This window comes from Podarcis cretensis (genome assembly GCF_951804945.1).
Source record: "Podarcis cretensis genome assembly, chromosome: 2".
Lineage (NCBI taxonomy): Eukaryota > Metazoa > Chordata > Lepidosauria > Squamata > Lacertidae > Podarcis > Podarcis cretensis.
In genome coordinates this window covers 31749324-31771579 of record NC_137171.1, presented here as the reverse complement: position 1 = coordinate 31771579, position 22256 = coordinate 31749324, and the positions used below count along the sequence as shown (strand labels likewise).

Sequence of the window (22256 nt, the reverse complement as noted above, 5' to 3'; positions counted from 1 at the left end):
GCCTTTGTTCCCTCTAGACGGTCTTTGTCCTGCTCACCCTTAGTAAACTGCTCCCTTCCTCCAAGGAAGGGGCTTAAGAGGCTGGTTAGAAAGTGGCCTTCCTCTTTGATTGGAAGCTGCTCCTCTTAATGCAGGCAGGGATTTTGTGACCTGATGTGAAGGGAAGCTGCTCCTTGGCAAGGGCCTATGAGCTTGCCCACCCCCCTCAAAGCCTTCTCTGTTATACTACAATTGCATGGCCCCTTCGCCTGCAGCAAATCTGCATGTACTGGTAGCGAAGTCTGCTTTCTAGGACTGCATAGTCCCTTGTGTGTGGTGGGGCCAGGCTGTGGTGTCTGCCTTCCCTGGAAGTCCTGGCAGTTGAAATGGCTTTCCAGCCTCATATCGACAGAAGTCTTTAGAGGATTAACATTCTGGCCTGGGGCAGGGAGACAGGGGTGGCAAAGTGTCGTCATATTCTGTGCCCCTGCTGGGCTTGCACTGCTTTGTGAATGGTGAATCATGCAGTCCAGTTCTGACAGCTCCTGTCTGACTCTTTTCTCTCTCCCCTCCCATTTAAATTTATTTTTATTAAAGATTTGCCTTTCTTACAAATCAGTTACATTTATTGTGAGACAATTGTGTTGAGTACAGTATAAGGTTGGGGAAGAAGAGGGGTGGGGTGGTGAGGCTTATATTCTTTTATATAGTGTACATGTGGGGTTTTGTGTCAGCGTCAGCTGGGTAGGTTCTCTTTCTATTTGTTTATTACATTTCCTTGGTAGTGAGAGGTATTGGGGGGCAGGGTGTGGTTAGTGGCTATGGTTGGCTGCAGTGGGGTTTGTTTGCATTTGTGAGGTGGGGAGAGGGCTTGTTGAGTCGGGTAAGCCAGACTGATTCGTATTCTGTCAGTGGGTGGTTCTTGTCTTGTTGGGCTGTGTATGTGATAAAGGGAAGCCATACTGGGGTGAAGGCATCCTCTTCTATTTGTCCCTGTGTCAGTTTCAGTTTTTCGGTTAGCTTTTCTAGTAAGGCCTTTTCTCATAGAATTTGATACCATTGGTCCATGTTTACTCCAGACAGGTCTCTCCAGTGTCTGGCCATGAGGCTTCTGGCTGCTGAGAGTAGGTTAGGATATAAGCTCTGTAGGTGAGTGGTCATTATGATCTTGGAAGGTGTTCAGTAGCGCCAGTTCTGGGGTGCATTCTAATACCTGTTTAGTTATTTTGCCTATCTCTTGTAGGACTGCTGTCCAGAAGGGTTGGATTTTAGGGCATTCCCAGCACATGTGGAGGTATGTGCCTGTGGAGGTGCAACCTCTCCAACATCTTGGTGAGGTTCCTGGGCGTATCAGCAGCAGTTTCTGTGGTGTTAAGTACTACCTGTAGGTGAGTTTCAGAGTGAATTCCCTTCTTTTGGCTGATACGGATTTAAAGGGAGGTTTAGACCACATTCTAGTCTATTGGGTGGAGTTAATTTCATAGCCTATGTCATGCTCCCATTGCTCTTTGATTGCATTAAGGGAGTTTGTGGGATTTTGGGGCAGTATTTTGTATATTGTGAATACCATCCCTTTGCCATGTCCCTCTGCTGCCAGGAGAAGGTTTTTGAAGGTGATCAAGGGCCTAGTCGCTGCTGATTTTACTGCTGGATTGTTTAAGAAGGCATGGTGTGGTAGCCAAGGTATTTCCGTGTCCCCTAGTTTGGCTTGTATTTCTTGTTTTGGTATGGGTTTGTCGTTTTCATAGAAGTCTTTTAGACAGTGCCAGGTTTTTATCTGGAGGTTTTGTGCTGCGTGTTGTAATATGTGGGTGATGGGCCAGGGGGGTTAAGGGGGACTGGGATAGTTTGCCTACTTTTTTCTTCTGTGTGAACCTGTGTTGTGGGGATTTTCTTCAGTTTGTTTTGGAGAAATGGGTATGCTGTTGTGGGGATGTTTTCGATGGTGTCTCTCTCCAAGTGGACCCATTGTCTGCCTGACTCTTTTCTGTAGTGCAGCCTTGCATTAATTGGGTAGTCACAGGCAACAAGGAATTGCATGCAGGCAAGTGAATGGGAGAGTCACAACATCCCTCTTCTGTGCCCATCACAAAAGCCCCTTGGACTGCCAGAGGAGGGAAGACACCCACACGCTATTAACATCTTTTTGTAGGCTTGTGGGTTTATTAACAAGGTTACTTCTGTGTGTATTGCCCCGATCCCTGTATTTCATAATTGCTGCTATTGCTATGTACCTCACTTAGTTTTCTGGGGTGCATAAAAGATGACGAGGTTCTCGCTCTGCAGCAATACTTGTAATGTGGATGTTGGTCCCAGGATTGGAGGTGGTGTGTGGCTATGTTTGTGTATGGCAGGGAATTTTTCATGAGACTGCACATGAATCCTACTAGCTGCTTTTAACGGGGTTCGGGTGGAAGCAGGGATAACAGTGAGCCTAGCAGCACAACTTGGGACTGCATGATGCTAGCGTGGGTGGTATAATAGGTACTTCTGATAGTCTCTCTCCCCCCCCCCCCAATAAATTGCTTCTTGGCTGCCTTTAGGGGAAAAGAAGTGGGATGTAGGCAGAAGCCTGTAAGTGGGCCTAACCCACATAGGAAAGCAGCTGAGCTGTGCCAGTGGCAGCAGCTCTTCAGTAACGTCTAAGGCATGTGGTCACACCCTTGGGGAGCCAGCCAGCTTCCTGATTGGAAGGGGAGGGGCATTTCTGCTTTCCAGTGGTAGGGCAGGGCTGCATCATTTTATACTTCCAGTCCTGACAGCCAGCCTCTGTGCCTTAAAGGGGCACTCCAGCTGGAGCGAGGAAAATGCTGCTGCTCGCTTGAGGACCCTGTGTGCACACAAGAAAACAACTCCCAAGGCGGGGGCAGACAACTGCCCTTCACCGGTATACAGTGGTACCACCTCAGGTTAAGAACTTAATTCGTTCTGGAGGTCTGTTATTAACCTGAAACTGTTCTTAACCTGAAGCACCACTTTAGTTAATGGGGCCTCCTGTTGCTGCACGATTTCTGTTCTCATCCTGAAGCAAAGTTCTTAACCCGAGGTAATATTTCTGGGTTAGCGGAGTCTGTAACCTGAAGCGTGTGTAACCTGAGGTACCACTGTAGTTTTACCTACACCTTTTATTCCAAGGAAGGTCTCCCTCAGTTCCTGGAATTTTTTTGAAGTATGTTTTGCAGTTCTATGATGCAAGGAGGGACAGGGACAATTTGGGTTGGTGTTCCTCCTCTGGAAGGTAACTGCCCCAGGTCATTTCCCATTCCTTAGCCTTGGTTATTATGAACAGTGTTCAAAATTAGACAGGCTCCGGGTGCATTTTGTAATCTTGGTTTAAGGAGCCACTTGGTGCCTAGCTTATATATCTGAGTTTCAAACACAGCTTCTGAAGTGGGGCATACCTAGTTGCTCATTTCAACATAGTTGTGTTGGCTTAGGAACATGTTGGCCAATGCCTTGCTACTGAATATTTATGAAGAAGGCTGTTTGTATTGGCTGCCTGGTATCTTGGAAATCTCTGCCTTTTGACTCACTCTCTCCCTCCCCTGTGAAAGGTGAGGGGTCAGTGTGTTTGTTCAGTCAACTTTAAATCATAGTAGTAGTTAACACTGCTCTAGTAAAAAGATTGAAGCCCTGCCCTTTCACGACACATGTATCTCAGCAAATGTCAGTGTTTATGAGAAGTCTGGAGCACTTGTTTGTGTCCATGTAATACCTAGCCTCCCTAAATCAGTACTTGCGCCTTTTCAAGTACTTAGGTAGAACAACCACATCAGTCTCTTTGAAAGAAGCTTAAATCGAGGAAACTTGCTATGGAGAAGCAAGCGTTTCTTTATACTGAAGACATATAGTCACGGAGGCCGCATCTGCATCATACTAAACATCTTTTATATGGCTTCTTCCAAAGAATCCTGGGAACCAGAGTTACAATTCCCAGAGTGGTTTAACAGCCAGTCCCTCTTCCCAGGGAGTTGTGAGTATTATACCTCTGCAAAGGAGGAAAGCAGCTCTTAGCATCCTAAACAAACTGCAGTTCCCAGAGCCCTTTGTAGGAAGGACCAAATGTTAAGGTGGTGTAATCATACTTTATATGTCTGGTGCAGAAGTGGCCTATGTTACAAACATAGTTGAGTTTTCTGATGGATGCAGTTTGCCCTTTGGAGTGTTCCTTCCACGTCTGCCTTCCCCTTTGAGAGTTACGCATGCTTGCGGATGGAAGCCACAGATCATCCTATGTGATGTGTTGTACTTTCCCAGTTGATAGAGGATACAGTTTTGCACATTGAGCCATCTTTGTGGAGTTCTTCCTTCCAATAAAAAGTTGTTCCAGCTGTGCTGAGTCCTGGATAGTTGATCAAAATCCTGGCATTTCTACTCTTAATTGTTAAAAACAACAACAACCCATAAGCTTCATTTTCTAGAGAGGTAGCTGTGTTAATATCTGTTTCAGCAGGATAAGCAAGGAGACTTGTGGCCATTGTACAAAATTTGCCAGGTGCATTTTGCATCTGATTGTCGGCCACTTGCAACCAAGTGAAGATGCCTGAGTGAAAGGATGGCGCTTGACATCACCATCTGGAGGTGCACACCTGGGCATCCTTGGATCTTGACTGTTTTCACATACTAATACCCCATCCTGTACAATTCTATTGGTTATATTTTATCTGCACAATCAGAATGAATTTCAGGAACCGAAATGTTTTCTCTACAACGTGAACAGGAGCAGTGAACGACATTATAGTTAATTTGTTGTAAATTGTCTTCACTTACCCTGCTCACAGTTGTGAATAATGTTCATATGTTATGAATGGTCCATGTCACCATTAAGAAAAAGAGGTAGGATTACGCCAATATATATCTGGACTGTCTCTAAATAAAGTGTTTTTCTTCTTGTAAGTTCACAAAGCTCCTAACCTAGCTCAAGAATGTAATCCGAACTAGCCAGATGTTTAACTAATAATCAATCACAGTTAGTCTGTCGTTTGAAAAATAAGACTTTAGAGCTGTCTTGCCCAAAAAATGTCAACCAGACATTCCGTTTTGGCAACTGTAACCTTGGTTTAAGGAGCCGTATGGCACCTAGCTTATATATTTTAGTTTCTAACACTGCTTGTGCCAAGGTTAGAAAAATTATTATGACATCGTATTATGACATCATAAAACATCAGATACATTGTAAGCCACATGAACAAATGCCTTCCAGAACTGCTGTCCGTTACCTGATTGAATAATTAGTGGAAAAAAACATTTCTGCCCCCATTTTCATTTGTTCTCCATCAAATACAAGGGCAGGGAAATCTTCCTGAAAATTGAAATACAGTCGTACCTTGGAAGTCGAACAAAATCTGTTCTGGAAGTCCATTTGACTTCCAAAACGTTGGAAACCAAAGCACGACTTCTGTTTGGCTGCAGGAAGCTCCTGCAGCCAAGTGGAAGCCACACCAGACGTTTGGGTTCCAATGAACATTCGCAAACCGGAACACTCACTTCCGGGTTTGCAGTGTTCGGTAGCCAAAACATCCGAGTACCAAGGCGTTTGGGATCCAAGGTACGACTGTACTGTACAGTTTTGATTGACTTTGGCATACTTTTGCCCAGTTTGAGATTTGCTGCTTCATCCAAATCCTGCAGGTGCAGGCAAGATCGGGTGCTTCACTCAAAGAGGACTAAGTAGCAAATACTGCTGTTGTTGAGGCAGTTCCTACAGCCAGGTGTCTGGTCCTGAAATTTGGAGGTACACAAACTTTAGACCCCAGAGCACAGTCGGGGACTGGGCTAGACTCAAGAGCCATATCTCAGTGGTGGAGAACATGCAAAAAGTCCCTGACTCATCTCCATAGCAGAGCTGGGGAAGACCGCAGGCTTAAAAACCCTGCAGAGCTGCTTCCAGTCAGTGTAGGCTGCCCTGAACTAGATAGGCCCAATGTCTGCTGCATTATAAGGCAGCTTTTTATGAGCAGAGAAGACCTTTGAAAGCTCACTGGGTTGGGGGGGGAGTATATTGTTTTCTGCCTTGTTACCCAATAAGATTTCATAATAAAGTGCCAAAGTTTTTTTTTTTTTTTTTTAAAGTGTTTAGCAGGATTCATCTGGCATCCTGATGCTCTTTTCCCGTTTGTGATGCTTTGAGACAAAAGACCTGGCTTCACTTCAACTTATTGTTTGTCACAGCTCCTCAGGGCCTGGTCTTGCTCCCCCTTCACGCTATTCAAATGAGATTGTACTTTGGAAGCAACAGGCTGTCCACAACTAATCAGTTTGGTTAGTGTGGAGTTTGTTCCAGGTTTCAAGTGCGCTCCACTCTCCCCTCATTGGGTCCTTTTAGCATCTGCGTAGTGGCTGTTGGCGTGATTTTAGCCCTTGTTCTGACCTCTGCATATTTATGCAAAGTGAATCCGAGGAGAGGAGAGGCACAAGAGGAAGAAAATTGGTGGCAGCGGAACAGCTACTTCCCCTGAACCACCATTTCTTTTTTATTTAAAAAAGACAAGCGGCCCGAGCTTGCTGGTTGCCAACAGCACAAAAGGAAAATTCCAAGGCCATTGAAACCCTGTTGCTTGAGAACACCACCTCAGATCATTTCTAACCTTTCCAGGGAGCCCCCTGGGATGAGTTGCAACTTCGAAGGGCTTTTTGTAGCCTGCGGAGGAGTTGGGAGTGTCTGAACCGGGTTTTATAATGAGAGCAGGCTCCTTTAACCATGGTTACCGTAATAGCTTCCTATTCGCTGTCCTGAGAGAGACTGGAGGAAGCTTACCCCACCTCACTCCATGACTGCTCCCTCTGCTTGCCCACCCCAGCCAATAGCAGCAGCCACCTTCGCTGGCTTTGTTTAGCGTTGGCTTCATTTCACTTTCAGACAGGCAGCAGGTGCTGCCAACCCTAGCCTGCCTGCTGTGTGAGTTGGGGGGCCATTGGCTTATATGGGGCAGGATTTGGCTAATGGAGCCAGCATGCAGTGATAAAGACTAGGGTGGAGCAGCAAGCTGGTCACTCAGTTGATTCCCTTCCTTCCAGCTCCTGAGTGAGGTGGAACAGAACATCTATCTGGCAATGAAGCTCTTTAACTTCAGCAGCAGGGGGCAAAGTGCAAAGGTTCACATCCTGTGGTGCCTCTTTTGAGGAGGAGGAGGAGGGGAGCATATCAGCTAGGAACCTCAGTCTCTGCTCCTTTAATTCCTTCAGGAATTATGTGCACTAAGACAAAAATCTCAGAAAGTTAAAGGATTACAGCACCTGGGGAATTTCCTTGAGCTTTGGCAAGGGTTTTCCCCTTGCAGACATTGCCGTTTCCAGCCAAGATGCCGTAGCTAATGTGCTTGTTTGTGTCCCTTCCTTCTCTCCTCTCCCCCCCCCCCCCAATAGGTCATAGTTGCAGAAATGGCTGAACAAGAGCCTACCCCCGAACAGCTGGCCCAGATTGCAGCTGAAAATGAGGAGGACGAGCACTCTGTCAACTACAAGCCCCCTGCCCAGAAGAGCATCCAGGAGATTCAGGAACTGGACAAGGATGATGAGAGTTTACGCAAGTACAAGGAGGCCCTGTTGGGAAATGTTGCCATCGCTGTTGGTGAGTCCCTGGAGGACGTACTTGGGCCTACTGTGTGAGGGAAGCAGGCCTTCTGAAACCTGCCCCGTTTTCTCACACATGCATGCTTCTCCAAAAGTATTTGGCCCTCTTCCATTTGGTTGTGGTGTGGAAACCATCTGGTCTAAGCCAAGAGCGGAGGTCCTGAGGAAAGAAGCTTGGGAGATGCCCAGTCCTGAAATCCATGGTCTTGGAGGGGGGAATTGTCTGCAAACTGGAACTTTAGACTTTGAATAAACTCTACAGGTTTGTAAGCAGAACTAAGTCAGGAGTAAACTTGTGTAAGCCTTCTCTTGTCTCTGTCTGTCTGTCTCTCTCTCTCTCTCTCTCTAACACACACACTGCTAATTACTTTTTTGGGAGCACCTGAGATGATGGGGAATAAGTACTGGTAGGTGAGTAGGGGGTGAGAAACTATAAGGACCAGGGAACCAGAAGAGTTAAAGGCACAAAGCTTTCCTCTTAATCTCAGTTTTGGGATCCACTTGTGGCTTTCAGTACAGTCCAATTGTGAAGAGAACATTAAGTAAACTTATCTTAAAGTGAAGACACAAAGGGTTGTATCCAATGAAGTTGACCTGTTAGCACAAGGACTTTGGCCTGCACGATAAGACTTCCCTTCACTCTCCCCAAATTTGCTCAGCAGAGGTGGTGGTGGTGGAAAACCCAGAATGGAGGTGCATGGGGAGAAAGGAGGGAGAACAAGCCCAATTGCACAGGCAGAGGTCCTTAATGGGAGAATTGAATTGGATACAACCCAAAGGCTCACCAGGTTGCAGGTTTGTTGACTGCTGCGCAGTACATTGGTGGATCCATGCTTGCCATGCTTTTTTGCTTCTCTGCTCTGCAGCCCATGCCTGCAGCTATCAAATGAGATACTTAAGGGCTGGTCTGCTTACCCTCTGGTATTTATTCCTCAACTTCTCTTTCAGATCCCAGCACTCCAAACGTGGTGGTAACAAAACTGACTTTGGTCTGCGCTACTGCTCCTGGACCCTTGGAGTTGGACCTCACAGGTGAGTGGGTTAGGTCAGAATATATGATAAGTCCTGTACAGGTAGGCTAGTCTGGCTCACCATAGGATCTTTCAATCTCAATACATTGCATTCTCACTGCAGATAGCCAGCCCTATACAAACATTTACTACTACACAGAGTTTCGCCCTATAGCATTTGCTTTGCACCCAGTTTTGTAGAGAAGAGGTCATTGCCAGATCTGAGAGCCATTTGAAGAGAGTTTTCCCTGCACAGTTGCTGCTGTGATGTGGTTTAAGGCTCATCTTGCCTATTACAGAATAGGCTTGTGTTAAAGTCATCTTAGGGCTCAGCATTGATCCATGAGATAGACTAAGTCTTAGTTTCAGAGCAGCCAAATTTATATTTCGCTGTTCTGACAGCCTACTGGTCCAGTGGTAGAGCAGTCTCCCAGCAAAGGCACATGCCTTATTTCACATCTGCACCTTTGCATTCTGGGAAAGGTCTGCCAGACTTTGGCTAGGAGAGAGTGCAGTTTGCAGAACTGGTGCCAATCCTAAGTAATCAAATGGACACATGTGGAGGAAAGGGATCTTGTAGGTAAACTGGTCCCAAGTTGTTAAGGGCTTTATATGCTAATAGTACATAGAAATCAATCTGCTGCTCTTTCCTTTAAAACTCTCAGTGGAAAGTTTGCCTGTCTTTGATTCCTGCCTTCTCCTTGCTGTTCAGGTGACCTGGAGAGTTTCAAGAAGCAGTGCTTTGTGCTGAAGGAAGGTGTTGAATACCAGCTAAAAATCTCCTTTCGGGTAAGGTCTTTTGTCATATTGGTCAGCCTTCGGTTCGCTAAGCACATTGCTCTGGCCTTTAGGATTTTGTGTGTCAGAGAAAAGTGCATGTTGGCTGATGGAATTCTCTGTCTCTTTAGGTGCACAAAGAGATTGTTTCGGGGTTGAAGTATATTCAGCACACATTCAGGAAAGGAGTAAAAAGTAAGTGTCAAGGAGTGTGGGGGGGTCATGTGCAGTGGATCCCATACCTTTCATTTGCTTTTTACGGAGCAAAAAAAAAAAAAGGGGGGGGGCTTTGCAATGGTTTTTCAGAAGTGTTCTGTCAACTTTTAGTTTGAAACATTACCTCAATAAAACTGGAACTTGGTGTTTGAGCTGATACAGAGGATGTGTTGCTTCCGCTTGAATGCCAACCATGCAGGCGGCAGCAGTGAGTGATTCCAATGGCTTTGGAAGGCTGGCTCTTCCCTCTCCCCACAAAAACTCTTTGGAGAGTCATGGGCGTATTTCAGATATTCCGGTTCATGTATTGTGTCTGTGTTTTTTCTCCTTCTAGTTGACAAGACTGACTACATGGTTGGGAGCTACGGGCCACGTGCCGAGGACTACGAGTTCCTGACCCCCATGGAGGAAGCCCCCAAGGGCATGCTGGCTCGGGGCAGCTACAACATCCGATCCAAATTTACAGACGACGACAAGACAGACCACCTTTCCTGGGAGTGGAACCTGAACATCAAGAAGGAGTGGAAGGATTAGCCCTTCCCTAGCCAAATCCTGAGAGTTGCTCAGACAGCGGCTACAGTAGAAAACCCCCCCCACCCTGTACCAAAGTGCTGGCATTGGATACCCTTCCCCCTTCCCCATTCTTAAGCTCATCAGGAAGACCTTTTGGCTCAGCGCCCCACATATTTCCTCCCAAGAATCACTGAAAGAAATTGACCAAACCTGCAGTGTCTGGCCCAAGCGCAGAGGTGGAAGTGCTCCCTCTCCTTTCTCTGGCCTCCCGATTACGAGGTCTGCTGCTTCTGACCCACTTTGAATACATTTCAGGCAGGTGCTGAAGGGGAAGCAATATTCCTGCCTGCAGGGGAGAGGATTCGGAGGCACTCCTCTCTCTGGGTGATGGGCAAGGTGCTGAGGAATCGATTCCATGCAGAGCTGGGAACTGCCTGCTGCCCCCGCGTCCCTCCCCAATTGTTTCCAGGCTCAATCATGTTCATGGCCAGCCCCTTCTCCTCCGGAGACATGGGTCGGCTTTCCATTTGTGATGGTTTCCTGTAACCATGATGCCTTAATGTGTGTAACATACATCCTCCAGGGAGGGCCCCCCCCCGACCTTGTTACACTTTTTATATGTGCTCCTGTCCTGTCCCCCAACACATACCCCTCCCTCCTCCTGATTTTGCATCTTCTGGCCAGACCATCCCCCTGCTGAGGCTGATGTCTCAAGGGCTTAAGCTGCTACCCCTTACAGGCTCCCTATGCCAGAGAAGCGCTTGCTTCCAGTTAGGGAGGTGGGGCCTGTTGGTGGGCGTGGAAGTTACGAGTGCCACTGTCATCTCCATCTTAGTTCTGTCACACCTAAACTGGCTGCAAAGCCCTGCAGTCCCAGGGCAGTCCCTGGGTTTCAGGGCTAGAAGAAGGATTGGCCCAGCTCAGCTGCTCCTCACCTGATCCGAACAAAAGAGCTTGCTATGGACAAATATTCGAGAGCAGTGAATGCCTTATGTATCTGTTCTGCCTTTGAAATCATGTGCCTGGCCTGTCAGTATTTATTATTGCCTTGATTAGATGCTTCTCCTTCATGATGCCCGGACAGCCCTGCCCCCCCCCCCAGTAGAAACCCCACTGGCGTGGAAAGAGGAGGCCTCGCAGGGCCTGCTCTCTGTTTTGTCAGGTGGGCACGTTCCAGCTCAGCAGCCCAACTCAGCGGGGCTATTGCGAGTCCCAAACTTGTGTTAGAACTGGGACCAAGCGTGTGTGTGCGCGGTTCTCTTTCATAGCTACGTCTCTGCCCCCGACTCCTCTTCCCCACTCCGTCCCTTGCAGGAATTTTTTTTTTTTTTGGGTTAAATTGATTTGATGCGTTTTTGTCTGTAAATCTAAAGATCTGGAGTAACAGATTTGGAATCATCAGCTTCCCCTTTTCTGACGGTAAAATAAAATCTTGAAACTGACATGGTTTTCGCCTCCTCGTCGAAGTTCTTCCAAGCTTGCTGTGAGCAGTGGGTGTGTGGTAGGGGGAATTGGGGCTCAAACATCCAAGGCCTCCAGATGTTGCTGGGCTACAACACCCATCCGTCCCTGACCATTGCTTAATACTGGCTGGACTGATGGGAGCAGGGAGTTCAACAACATTTAAGGGCCGCTAGCATCCTGTCCCTGACTCAACAGGGAAGAATTACCAAGTGGTGGCTTAGGAAATTCAGCTTTTGCAGTGATACCATTTATTGATAGCACATTCTCAAACGTATGAAGGGGAAATGTCTTGGGAATCTACATTTCACTTGGGACTCTTTCCCAACAACCCATAGATGAATACCTTATATGCCAAAGGGATTTCTCTCTGATTCCCACCCTTGACACTTTTTGAGACTGAGGATCGCTGTTAGAACCATCTGCAAGGAGACTGATTGGAATAGCTCCTTGCAGCTTGACCTGTGAGCATTCATGCCATCACCATCTGATGCCAGGAATACCTGCTGCTAGAGTAAGGACCCCTACTGGACCCCTGACCATTAGGCCCAGTCGTGACCGACTCTGGGGTTGCGGAGCTCATATCGCTTTATTGGCCGGCGTACAGCTTCTGGGTCATGTGGCCAGCATGACTAAGCCGCTTCTGGCGAACGCCGTTTACCTTCCCGCCGGAGTGGTACCTATTTATCTACTTGCACTTTGATGTGCTTTCGAACTGCTAGGTTGGCAGGAGCAAGGACCAAACAATGGGAGCTCACCCCGTTGCAGGGATTCGAACCGCCGACCTTCTGATCGGCAAGTCCTAGGCTTTGTGGCTTAACCCACAGCGCCACCCGCATCCCTTTTGCTGCTAGTGTAGAAGCTGCTGATTTTCCATGCCATACAGGGGGTCTCTGCTGAGTTCTTCTACCGTGTAATGATGCAAACGGCCAACTTCTCAAATCCAATGGGTGGGTGGCTGTGTGTTGTGCATGTGGGGTGGCCATAGCCACTGCTGGCATGCAGGACCTGGAGGGTGGACTGCGAGTGAATGTAGCCTTTCAGCCTAAAGAAGGTAGCCTGATCCTGTTGTTCACTTCATGGCTGCTATGTGGAGACTGTTTTCAAGTCCTGGAGCTGGTGTATGGATGGGGGAAGGGGGCAGTTCAGGCAAAGCATTCTAAGCAGCACCCCTTAAGAGAAAGCTGGAATATGTAAACACAAATGCTGTCTCTGTACAACACAAGGGGACTAAAAAGTCAGGGTGGTGCTGGAGGCATTGCCATTATTGGGTGCTCACAAATGAATTCTTGATCAGACTGAAGCTCCACTGAGCCTTACCCAGAAGTTGCTGTCTCTGCAGAAGTCTACAAGTAGGCCATTAATGGAGCAGACTACCCTGCTTTTTGCCTCCTAGCAGCTGTTTTACTGCCTTTGAACCTGACCTGTGGTGCCTGTGGACTTTTGTCTTCCATGAATACCGGGTGCTGGACACACTGAGGAAAACAGGTTTCCAACATTTCCTGCTTGCAGTTTTCTCAGAGACATCTGAATGTCCGTCTGTATGAGTTAGATGGGCCACTCTGTATAACACAGCTTCCTATGTCTAGCATTAGGGGAATGAATGTGGTTTAGTGGGAGAGCATCTCCTTCACATGCACAAAGTGCCAGGTTCAAAGCCCTGGAATCTCCAGGTAGCCATGGGAAAGATTCCCATCTGAAATCCTGGAGGGATGATGATGTTGATACCCCACCCATCTGGCTGGGTATACTACCAGCGTAGAAAATACTGAGCTAGTTGGGTCAGCTTCCTAATTGTATAATATGGGTTCCTACATTACCAATTTCTTGGAATCAAGATGGTGCAATGGGTGGTCACTTGGTCTGGCCCAGCAGGGACCCTGTTTACTGGAACCTCGATCAGTACTTGACTTCACGATCCTGTGGAAGCAGCCAGGTAGAGTTGCCTACAGATAGCAAGCCCACTGCGCAAGTTCTGTTCCCATGTTGCAATGCACATAGTGTATTTGCTCTCAACTCTTGCTGATTAAACAGGTCCATAGTGTTCTTTGATGAATCATCCAATTGACAGGTGGAAGAACAAAGAAACAATGCAGGAGAGAACTCTTTAGATTTAGAACACACAGCAGTTCTCTTGGAAGAGAAAATAGGCAACCTGTTTTAAGAAGTGGAGATAAAAAGCTTTCAAGACCTGAAGCTGTGGCATCCCTGGGTAACGGCAGAGACCTAGTCTTAGTAATGCATACTTTATTTCTTGACTCTGATTTTCCCCTTTGAAAATTTGAAATGGGTTGGAGTCAGTTCTTAAAGACAAAAAGTGAATCTTCTCGAATGGTGCCAATTTTGTGTCCTTCAGACCTTTTGTGTTACGAGAAAACTCAGAAAGAGGTCCACCAGTATGTTTTGATCCCAGTCTGTCTGGCCTGGCCTGCATAACACAAGCAATCACCACTCTTATGGGCATGGCAGTATCCAAAAGAGGACTTACTGGCACATGTGGTGGAAATGCCACTATGTCTATAAGGGAAATAGGCCTCATGATGGGATGAGAGGTGTCACTAGATCCAAAGCTATTTTTTTGTAAACATTTGTTAACAAAAACACTTATATTACTTGTAAACTCTTGGTGGTTTGTTTCTTGGTTGCTGTCCACTTGGTTATATCCCAAGATGGAAGAATGTTTCTACTTTTTATTGGGATAGATTGTTCCAAAAGGTTTTATGTATCACCATTTCTGAAAAATTAACCCATCATTTGTGCGTTAGTGGGGTGACACTGACCTGCAGGATTTTGCTGCCATTTAGTGGCTGTTTCTGACATGTGGCAGGACAATCGCATAGCTGGCGCATTCCATCAAAATACAGTTCCATTTTGACACCATTATGACAATAATACAACAGTTTTTTGTTTTCACTCAAACATTTGTCACCTTTGCTCCAAACTGAGCCTTTAAAAAACTTATTTTACTTTTTTCCTTTTCCATACCTGAACGTTCTTTTCCCAAATAGAATGTTTTCTCTTTACCTTGTCTCATGATGGAATCATCTGTACTCTTTTTTATGTTTGTATTTTTAAGTTCTCTGTATTCTGGTGTGTTTCAACACCAACCAAAAAGTTGTGGTGTCTTGGACTAACAAGCCTCAGCTTCCTAACAGTCACAGAAGTGCCCAGACTGATTTGATAGCCTGGTCATCTAATCATTTTCGATTGGTTTTCTGCTATATACCGTATTCCCTTTTCCATGGAGCAGCCTTGTCCCCTTGATCAATCTTGCTGCATGTGAAATTCTTTGATAGGAATTGAGCTAATGTTGCAGCGAGCGGGGGCAAGGTGTATATATGAACATTCAGTATCACACAGTCATTTTAAATGTAGGAAAGCCTGAGACTTGTGCTCCTTGACTGTATCGGGGCAGCAGCAAGGACTGAGCTCATATAACCATATATTTATGCTTGAAAGGAGAAGCAAAGGACTACATCACGATTTAATTATTCAGTGCTTCTCCATAGAAGAATTTTGTTCACAGGTGCTAATGAAACAAGTTTGTAGCAGTGTTCTAGTATGTGTGTAGTGGTTGTGGATGAGAAGATCAAACTTACATGCTAAATCCTAGGCCAGTTGCTACTCCTTAAAAGCCCTACGACAAACACAGTCCGTTTGGTTCTCCTTACTAGCAACAGGACAGTATAAAAGTCACGCCAGTCTTTGTATAAACACTGTTGTTTCCTAGGTAGCCGCCAGAGGCCGCTGAAGAACAGCGTTGGTATTCAAGCGGCGGCAAATTACCTCTCGCCAAAGAAACGCGATGACGCGAAGCAGCTTCTGCTCTACTGATTTCAAGGCGCAGACTAGCTCAGGACTCTTGTGGCATTTACTTTTGAAACTTCTTGGCCTCCTTTCCAACGTATATACATTTGCATCACAATGGAAACTGCTGTTTATATAGGTAGAAGGGAACTGCTTCCCCTCACTCCCCCCCTCCTTTTTTTCAAAGGAGTACTAATACCGTTAAATAAAGGAGAAGGAAAAACTGACTGAAGTGCATCTATTTGCACTGCACGATGGTGACACAGGAATCTTGCACGCCTGGTTAGCTTACAGCCTAAGGGTTCATTTCGCCCTGCAAAGCTAGATGCCAATAGTGGCATCTCATTTGCAAACCAGGTGACGTTTTATGTTAACAGCGTTTCTCTCAAATTCAACATTCAGTTATTTCTCCAGTGCTTGACTTGCAGCATAGCACAGAGCCGTTCAACTATGTGGCCCTGGACCAGTCACTGTCTCTCACTGGCATTCTTAGGTATGGCCCAAGTTCTGGTCTTTTGCATCAGGCCCTGGATCTCCTATCTCTCCCCCTGCTTTTTAAACTTGTTAAATTCATATTTTTATTTGGTCAAAAATAACAACTGCAACGAGAAGAGAATCAGGAGTACAGCAGAGCTTTGCAATGCCTGATCCAGCAGCCCCAATTTGCTCCTACAAGGAGCCCCAAATGTTCAGCCCAGATCATCCTTCAGTAATGTGCAATTTGATGAAGGTAGGGTGTATCCATGTTCCGACTTGTTTGCATATGTAATAAATGCTGGTGCAATGAAAGAATAGGTATATAAAAAGGGAGAACACCTGGATGCCAAGATCCAAGTTTGGGGCAAGTACACTTTGGTGAGAGAATCCCAGCAGAGATTTAAACTCACAAAACATGCAGCAAAGTAAAGTGTAGAAATAAAGACTGTTAGACCTTTAGAATATGTATTTCCAAGTAAGTTCCACTATAGGCCCCTCTTCCCCCAGCATAGGAAAGGACCACACATTTAGTAAGTTAAAAATGGTTTACTTACAAAGTCTCCAAGGTCAGGTTCATGTGCTTTTCCATACATCATACAGGTAGGCTGCACAGGCAGTAAAACGTAGCTTAGTTCCAAAGTGGTGAAAGTTCCTAAATTATTGGTATAGGAACAGAAGAGCGGCTTGTGATAGCCATGCAAGTAAGCTGGAGCAACCAGCTTAGCTTCTTCACATCTTGACCTTCTCTGGTAGACTGTGGGAGCGGGTTGAACAATAGGCTTGATTATCTAGTGCCTCCCAAAGCAAACTAAGCCTGGGAGGGCAGCTTACTCTATGGTCCTAACCCCTCCATGCATTAATTAGACTTAAGCATGTTGGTTATATGAGGGTGGTTTTCCCCAAAATGAAAGCCATCTGCTTGTTCCTTTCTGCCTTGCTCTGATTTTTTAAACTTCCTTTTTTAATAAATGAAAATTTGCTTGTTGGGTGGCTGCCTGGACACACTGCAAAGCACAATGCGGTTGAGATCCAGCCACTCAGGATTTTAATTTGACCAGGACTCTGGGCATACTAAAATGGTAGGTGGCTGTGGTACGTTGTGCCTAGCCAACTAGCATGCAAAGGGAAAAAGAGGGAGGGGGCTACAGCACAGAGGGTCAGCAAGGGAAGGGGAGTGACTGTTGGGTGAGCAGCACAGAAATGGGAGGGTGATTCTGGTGAAACTGAAGGTTTTCCCCTGAAAGCTTTTATAGTCATACCTCGGGGTGAGGGGTGAATGTACTTCGGGATGAGCGCATTCAAGTTGCGCTCTGTGGCAACCCGGAAGTAACGGAGCACGTCACTTCCGGGTTTCGCCGCTTGCGCATGCGCAGACGCTCAAAATGATGTCATGCGCAGAAGCGGCGAAAAGCGATGCACGCAGACATGCCGTTGCTGGTTACGTTTGCTTCTAGATGCGAATGGGGCTCCGGAACGGATCCCGTTCGCATCTAGGGGTACCACTGTATACCGTATTTTTCGCTCTATAGGACGCACTTTTTCCCCTCCAAAAATTAAGGGGAAATGTGTGTGCATCCTATGGAGCAAATGCAGGCTCCTTGGCTTCAGCAATAGCAATGCGAAGCCTCCGAAGCACAGAGGGAGCTCCGAAGGCTACATGTTGCTTTCGCTGAAGCCTGGAGAGCGAGAGGGGTCAGTGCGCACCAGCTCTCTTGCTCTCCAGGCTTCCGGGATAGCCGCCTGAAGCCTTTGGAGTGCAGCGGGAACTCGTGCTGTGCTCCGAAGGCTTCGGGTTCCTTTTGCTGAAGCCGGGAGAGCAAGACTCTCCTGGCTTCAGCAGAGAGGGAGAGCTGCGCAGCGCCCCTTCAGCCAAGCGGGAGGAGAAATGGAAGGGGCTCCGTTTCTCCTGCCGCCTCGCTGAAGGGGCGCTGAGCAGAGAGGGGGAGATTTTTTTTTCTTGTGCTCCCCCTCTAAAACAAGGTGCGTCCTATGGTCGGGTGCGTCCTATAGAGCGAAAAATACGGTATGTTTAATTCCTTGATGAAAAATAATTGGGGGAGGGGAATAACTCCTTGATCATAAGACTCACATCATGTGTGGCTTGGCTGTCTTGAGTTACTTGCTCTGCATGTAGCAAGGGGGCGGGGCAGGATCATGTATGGTATCATGAGGTCTTGGGAGGGAGGAAGCCAGAGCTAGGACTCCAAAAAAGAAACACAGACATGTGCCTGGAATTTCAGGCTGTTGCTTGCCATCAACACCCCCTTGCGTTTATCAGTGATGAGTTTCTTCTGGCACGGTGTCCTCAGAATGGCAAGCACCTTCTGGGAGATCATTATGTCTTTCCACTGCTAATCAGAAAGCAGCGGGTAGAAGATTTGGCCACAGAATCAGTTTCCCGAAACCTCTCCCATGGATAAAATTGCTACTGTCGCTTGCCTTCTCTACCATGCGGAGCTTCCTGGTCTCCAAAGTACTACATCACAGGTGAAACTGATTCTGTGGCCAAATCTTCTACCCGGTGCTTTCTGACTAGCAGTTGGAAATCATAATTATCTCCAGAAGGTGCCTGCCATTCTGAGGACACTGTGCCAGAAGAAACTCATCAATGATAAATGCAAGGGGGTGTTGACTGCACACAACAGCCTGCAATTCCACACACAAATGCATTTGAGTCACAGCTCTCTATTAATATATGTATGAATGTGAGTGTGTGAATGTTCTGTCCCATAACAGCCCCTTCTCTACACATGAGACGTTGTCAATCTCCCAAGTATCCCGTGACTCAGCAGGGCTACTGGTCTAAACTTGAGCCATTACAGCTTTACATAATGTTGTTCCTAGGTTCAACAAGCGTTTACTCTGAAGGTAGCTGTGTTTCATGTGGCTTGTATAGTTTCGTTCACACATAACACTAAACCATGGTTCAAAAATATGTGTGAACCCTGCCCAGCAGCTTAACTATGGTTTGTTTACTATCAGCCAACCACATGGTTTAGCGTTACGTGTGAACTGGGCCATTGGTTTTTCCTGGAGTTCCATCAGACAAAGGTTAAGGGGCCAACACAAGATGCCATCATCAATTTTAGTTGGAAAGAGCAAAGAAGCTGAAAGCTTTGTATTGCACCCCAAGCACCCTCACCAATCTGAATACCCCCAAAGTCCTATGGCCATTTAACAACAAATGCTATCTCAGAATAAAGTCTCATAGTCTGGCCATTTGTCATGGATGCTTTCGTTGAGATTCCTGCATTGTAGGGGGGTGGACTGGATGATTCTTGGAGTCACTTCAAACTCCATGGTTCTATGATTCTTTTTGCTTACTTCATCAGATACATGGAAAAGCTTGTGTTATACTTGATCCTTAAGTTGGCATAACAAGACTCTTTGTCTTCTTTGCTGTGACAGACTGATACAGCTACTGCTGCTGAAACTCTTTAGCAGTGTGACAGCTGCTAGTAAATAAGGGCCGGGACCGTAAGTTTGTGGTTTTTTTTAAAATACTTGAACAAGTAATTGAGCAGAAACAGGGTGGGCTCAGGCAGTGGAGCTTGGTAACTTTTGCTGGGCCAGGGCTGCAGCTGTGTGTGTGCTATGGTATAGTAACCATGCATGTCCAACAGGTAGATCGCAATCTACCAGTAGATCACTGGATGTCTGTGGTAGATTGCGATAGATCTCCCCCCCCCCAAAAAATGCTTTGGCTTCCTTAAAAAAGCTCAACAACTTTGCCTGTCGATAACAATGGGGGCAGTGAGTAGAGTCTCGGGAGTTGGATGTGCCTGGTATAGTACAATTGGGGAGACAGTAGGGTGGATCAAGTTATGGGATCATGGCAGGCAGATGGGGAAATGTGCTGCAGTTCAAATGGTTGGCATCTTTGTGTGATGGGAGACAATGGAAGAGTGCACCTTCATGGGTGAAGTCAAACGGTTGGAGAGTTACAGCACCTGCTGTGGCTGTAGAGACTGATATGGGAGAGACATGTTTTGTTGCAGCAGGGGCAGATGAAGGTGTCCGGTTACGCTGATGCAGGTGTAACATGGAGTTTCTTCTTTTTGCACTCCTCCCGGCGGTCATCCCTCCTCTGGTTACTGCAGTGGATACATAGCCTAGTTCAAAAATATCTGGTTAATTTGGCAAAAATCCCTGATACCAAACCTAAAGTTATTCTTTATTGTATCCGAAATAGGATTTCAACTATTGATTTAGGATTGATTTTAAATTCTGTCTGTTAGATTAGTTTTATAACTGTCTTTGTTGTAAGCTGCCCTGAGAGCCCAACTGGGCTATATGCTCAGGCATAAATACAATAGACGAATGCATGAATAAATAAAACAATTTTCTGATGCTTGGCAACGTTCATTAGGCTGGCATTCACTAATTAGGAACAGGAGGTACTTTTCTCTGGTGGTGTATATGGACAGGACAACCCAAACGCAAGCAATAAAAAAATGTCAGATTAACTGCTGAGATAAAGGGGAAAAAATCTTTGGCTAACAGTATCCTTTTGTTGCCCCCTCAATTATTGTTCTGCCAGGAAATAAAACACAGTCTTTAGCATAATCTGTTGCAAGACTCTGAGTGCTATAATATGCAGAATATATTCCTAGGCCAAGTGCGAATTCAGAGATCTCTAGTGTATCATGTATGGCAGAAGAAAACCAGAATATAACAAGTTTTATCTCCCTGCCATTTACAATGCTCTTGTTATAGGGTTAGCAAATGTGGGGATCCTCCAGATGTTGCTGTGCTATAACTCCCATTATCCCTGACCATTGGCCATGCTGACTGCAGCTGATGCAAGTTGAACAACATCGGGAGGATACCATGTTAATGAGTAGTTTAGATATCAGGGTGTCCAGTTTTAGCATCCCATTTTTTAGCCTTCTGTAAGTTGTTTGCTGGAACAACATCACTTTGTCATCACATCACCTTCTCTTTGCCAAGGCTAGCATATGGCAACTTATTTTTAAACTGATAGCTGCCTTTCCAGATTATTTAGTCACCCAAGGCAATTCAGAATATAAATGTAAAATCATTACAGTGGTACCTCAGGTTAAGTACATAATTCGTTCCGGAGTTCCGTTCTTAACCTGAAACTGTTCTTAACCTGAAGCACCACTGTAGCTAATGGGGCCTCCTCCTGCTGCTGCGCCGCCGGAGCCCGATTTCTGTTCTTATCCTGAAGCAAAGTTCTTAACCTGAAGCACTATTTCTGGGTTAGCAGAGTGTGTAACCTGAAGCGTATGTAACCTGAAGCATATGTAACCCGAGATACCACTGTACAGTATATTTTAGCCCCAATCCAGACTCATGTGTGAGATAATCCAAGTCAAGTAGTCTTTGAAGTGCTTTTGGTGGGAGGAATGAATGCTGGTAAGCTAAAAGTACTGTGGGCGGCAGCACAAAATGGCTGCCACGGGCAGCAAAAAAATAAGTGCCGATACTCTATACCAGTGAGTACTGTCACACAAACAACAAAGCCCTGAGTCTATTCAAGTAAGTAGAGATAGGATCAATTATCTGTTTAGGGGAATGAAGGGATTGAAACCAGCTTCTCAATCTTCCTAATTAATTGGTGATGTTGACAATTCTTCCGACTGCATCTTGCCCACAACCCTGACAACTAGACAAAGGACAGTGCAAGTGAGGTGAGGGTCAGGATGTGAGGAGATGGTTTGCCACATGGGAGTTGTCTCATAATCATCCAGTTACAGAGAGCCACATGTAAGCCTGTTCCTGCACATTTATGCCTCCAAGCTGAACCAAGGCAGTTATATATATAAGCAGGTGAAGTCAGATCTGGTCTAAGGTATTCTGCCACCTGTGTTGAAGGTATGGTTGCTGGACCTCGAGGTCCGACTTGTAGTCTCCAAGTTCACCTCCAGGTAGTGAGTGAAGGGCCTGAATCTCCAGGTGGGTGACAGTGTCCTTAATAATATTTTTAAAAGATAAAAAAAATTAAAAGACTGCATATGCAGTTTGCAAGCTTCAGCTTGGGAGTGGCAGGAGCTGGCTGCAAATTATAGCACAGACATTTAGTGGACGGTGGGTTCTGTCCTCCTCTGCTCTGCTCTCCCAGTTAACCTTTGTCTCCAGGATCTGCCCCTGTGACATCATCAGGGGCCTCCACTATGTCTCAGGTTTGGTCCCTGGAATCTCAGGGTCTGGGATGCTTCTGATTGGAAAATATCCTTTGGGGTATTCCAGCAGCATTCAGTGAACATGTCCCAAAGTGCTTAAGGTACTTTTTAAAAAAACACAACAGCACACCATTTCATCTGCATTACATTAAGTTTTGCAGTGGTGGGCAACCTAACTGAACTGTTACCCATTTCCTGTGAGCTTTCTTTCTGCTTGGTTTCCTGCCCTCAACAAAAGTCAGTTATTGATCAAGCAAACCCGTTAACGGCTAAATTCTTTCCTGAAAGAGGAACAGGG

General features: G+C 46.1%; 1 protein-coding gene and 1 long non-coding RNA gene across 3 annotated transcripts in view; one reads left to right on the top strand and one right to left on the bottom strand.

The window, feature by feature from the left end:
• The window catches only part of ARHGDIA (Rho GDP dissociation inhibitor alpha), a 74182-nt gene extending 62673 nt beyond the window's left edge, over positions 1 to 11509 (top strand). For both annotated transcript variants that reach the window (XM_079967708.1, XM_079967707.1), the window contains exons 2-6: positions 7345 to 7549; positions 8500 to 8583; positions 9274 to 9350; positions 9470 to 9533; positions 9889 to 11509. In XM_079967708.1, coding sequence (XP_079823834.1) covers positions 7360 to 7549; positions 8500 to 8583; positions 9274 to 9350; positions 9470 to 9533; positions 9889 to 10088 — 615 coding nt within the window. In that variant the 5' untranslated portion in view covers positions 7345 to 7359 and the 3' untranslated portion in view covers positions 10089 to 11509. The remainder of the gene's footprint in view (positions 1 to 7344; positions 7550 to 8499; positions 8584 to 9273; positions 9351 to 9469; positions 9534 to 9888) is intronic.
• LOC307211248 lies at positions 3136 to 6876 on the bottom strand. Its single transcript, XR_013836358.1, has 2 exons — positions 4750 to 6876; positions 3136 to 4355 (listed from the first exon to the last, which is right to left on the bottom strand). It is a non-coding gene; the product is annotated as an uncharacterized lncRNA (long non-coding RNA).
• Positions 11510 to 22256: the final 10747 nt, after the last annotated feature.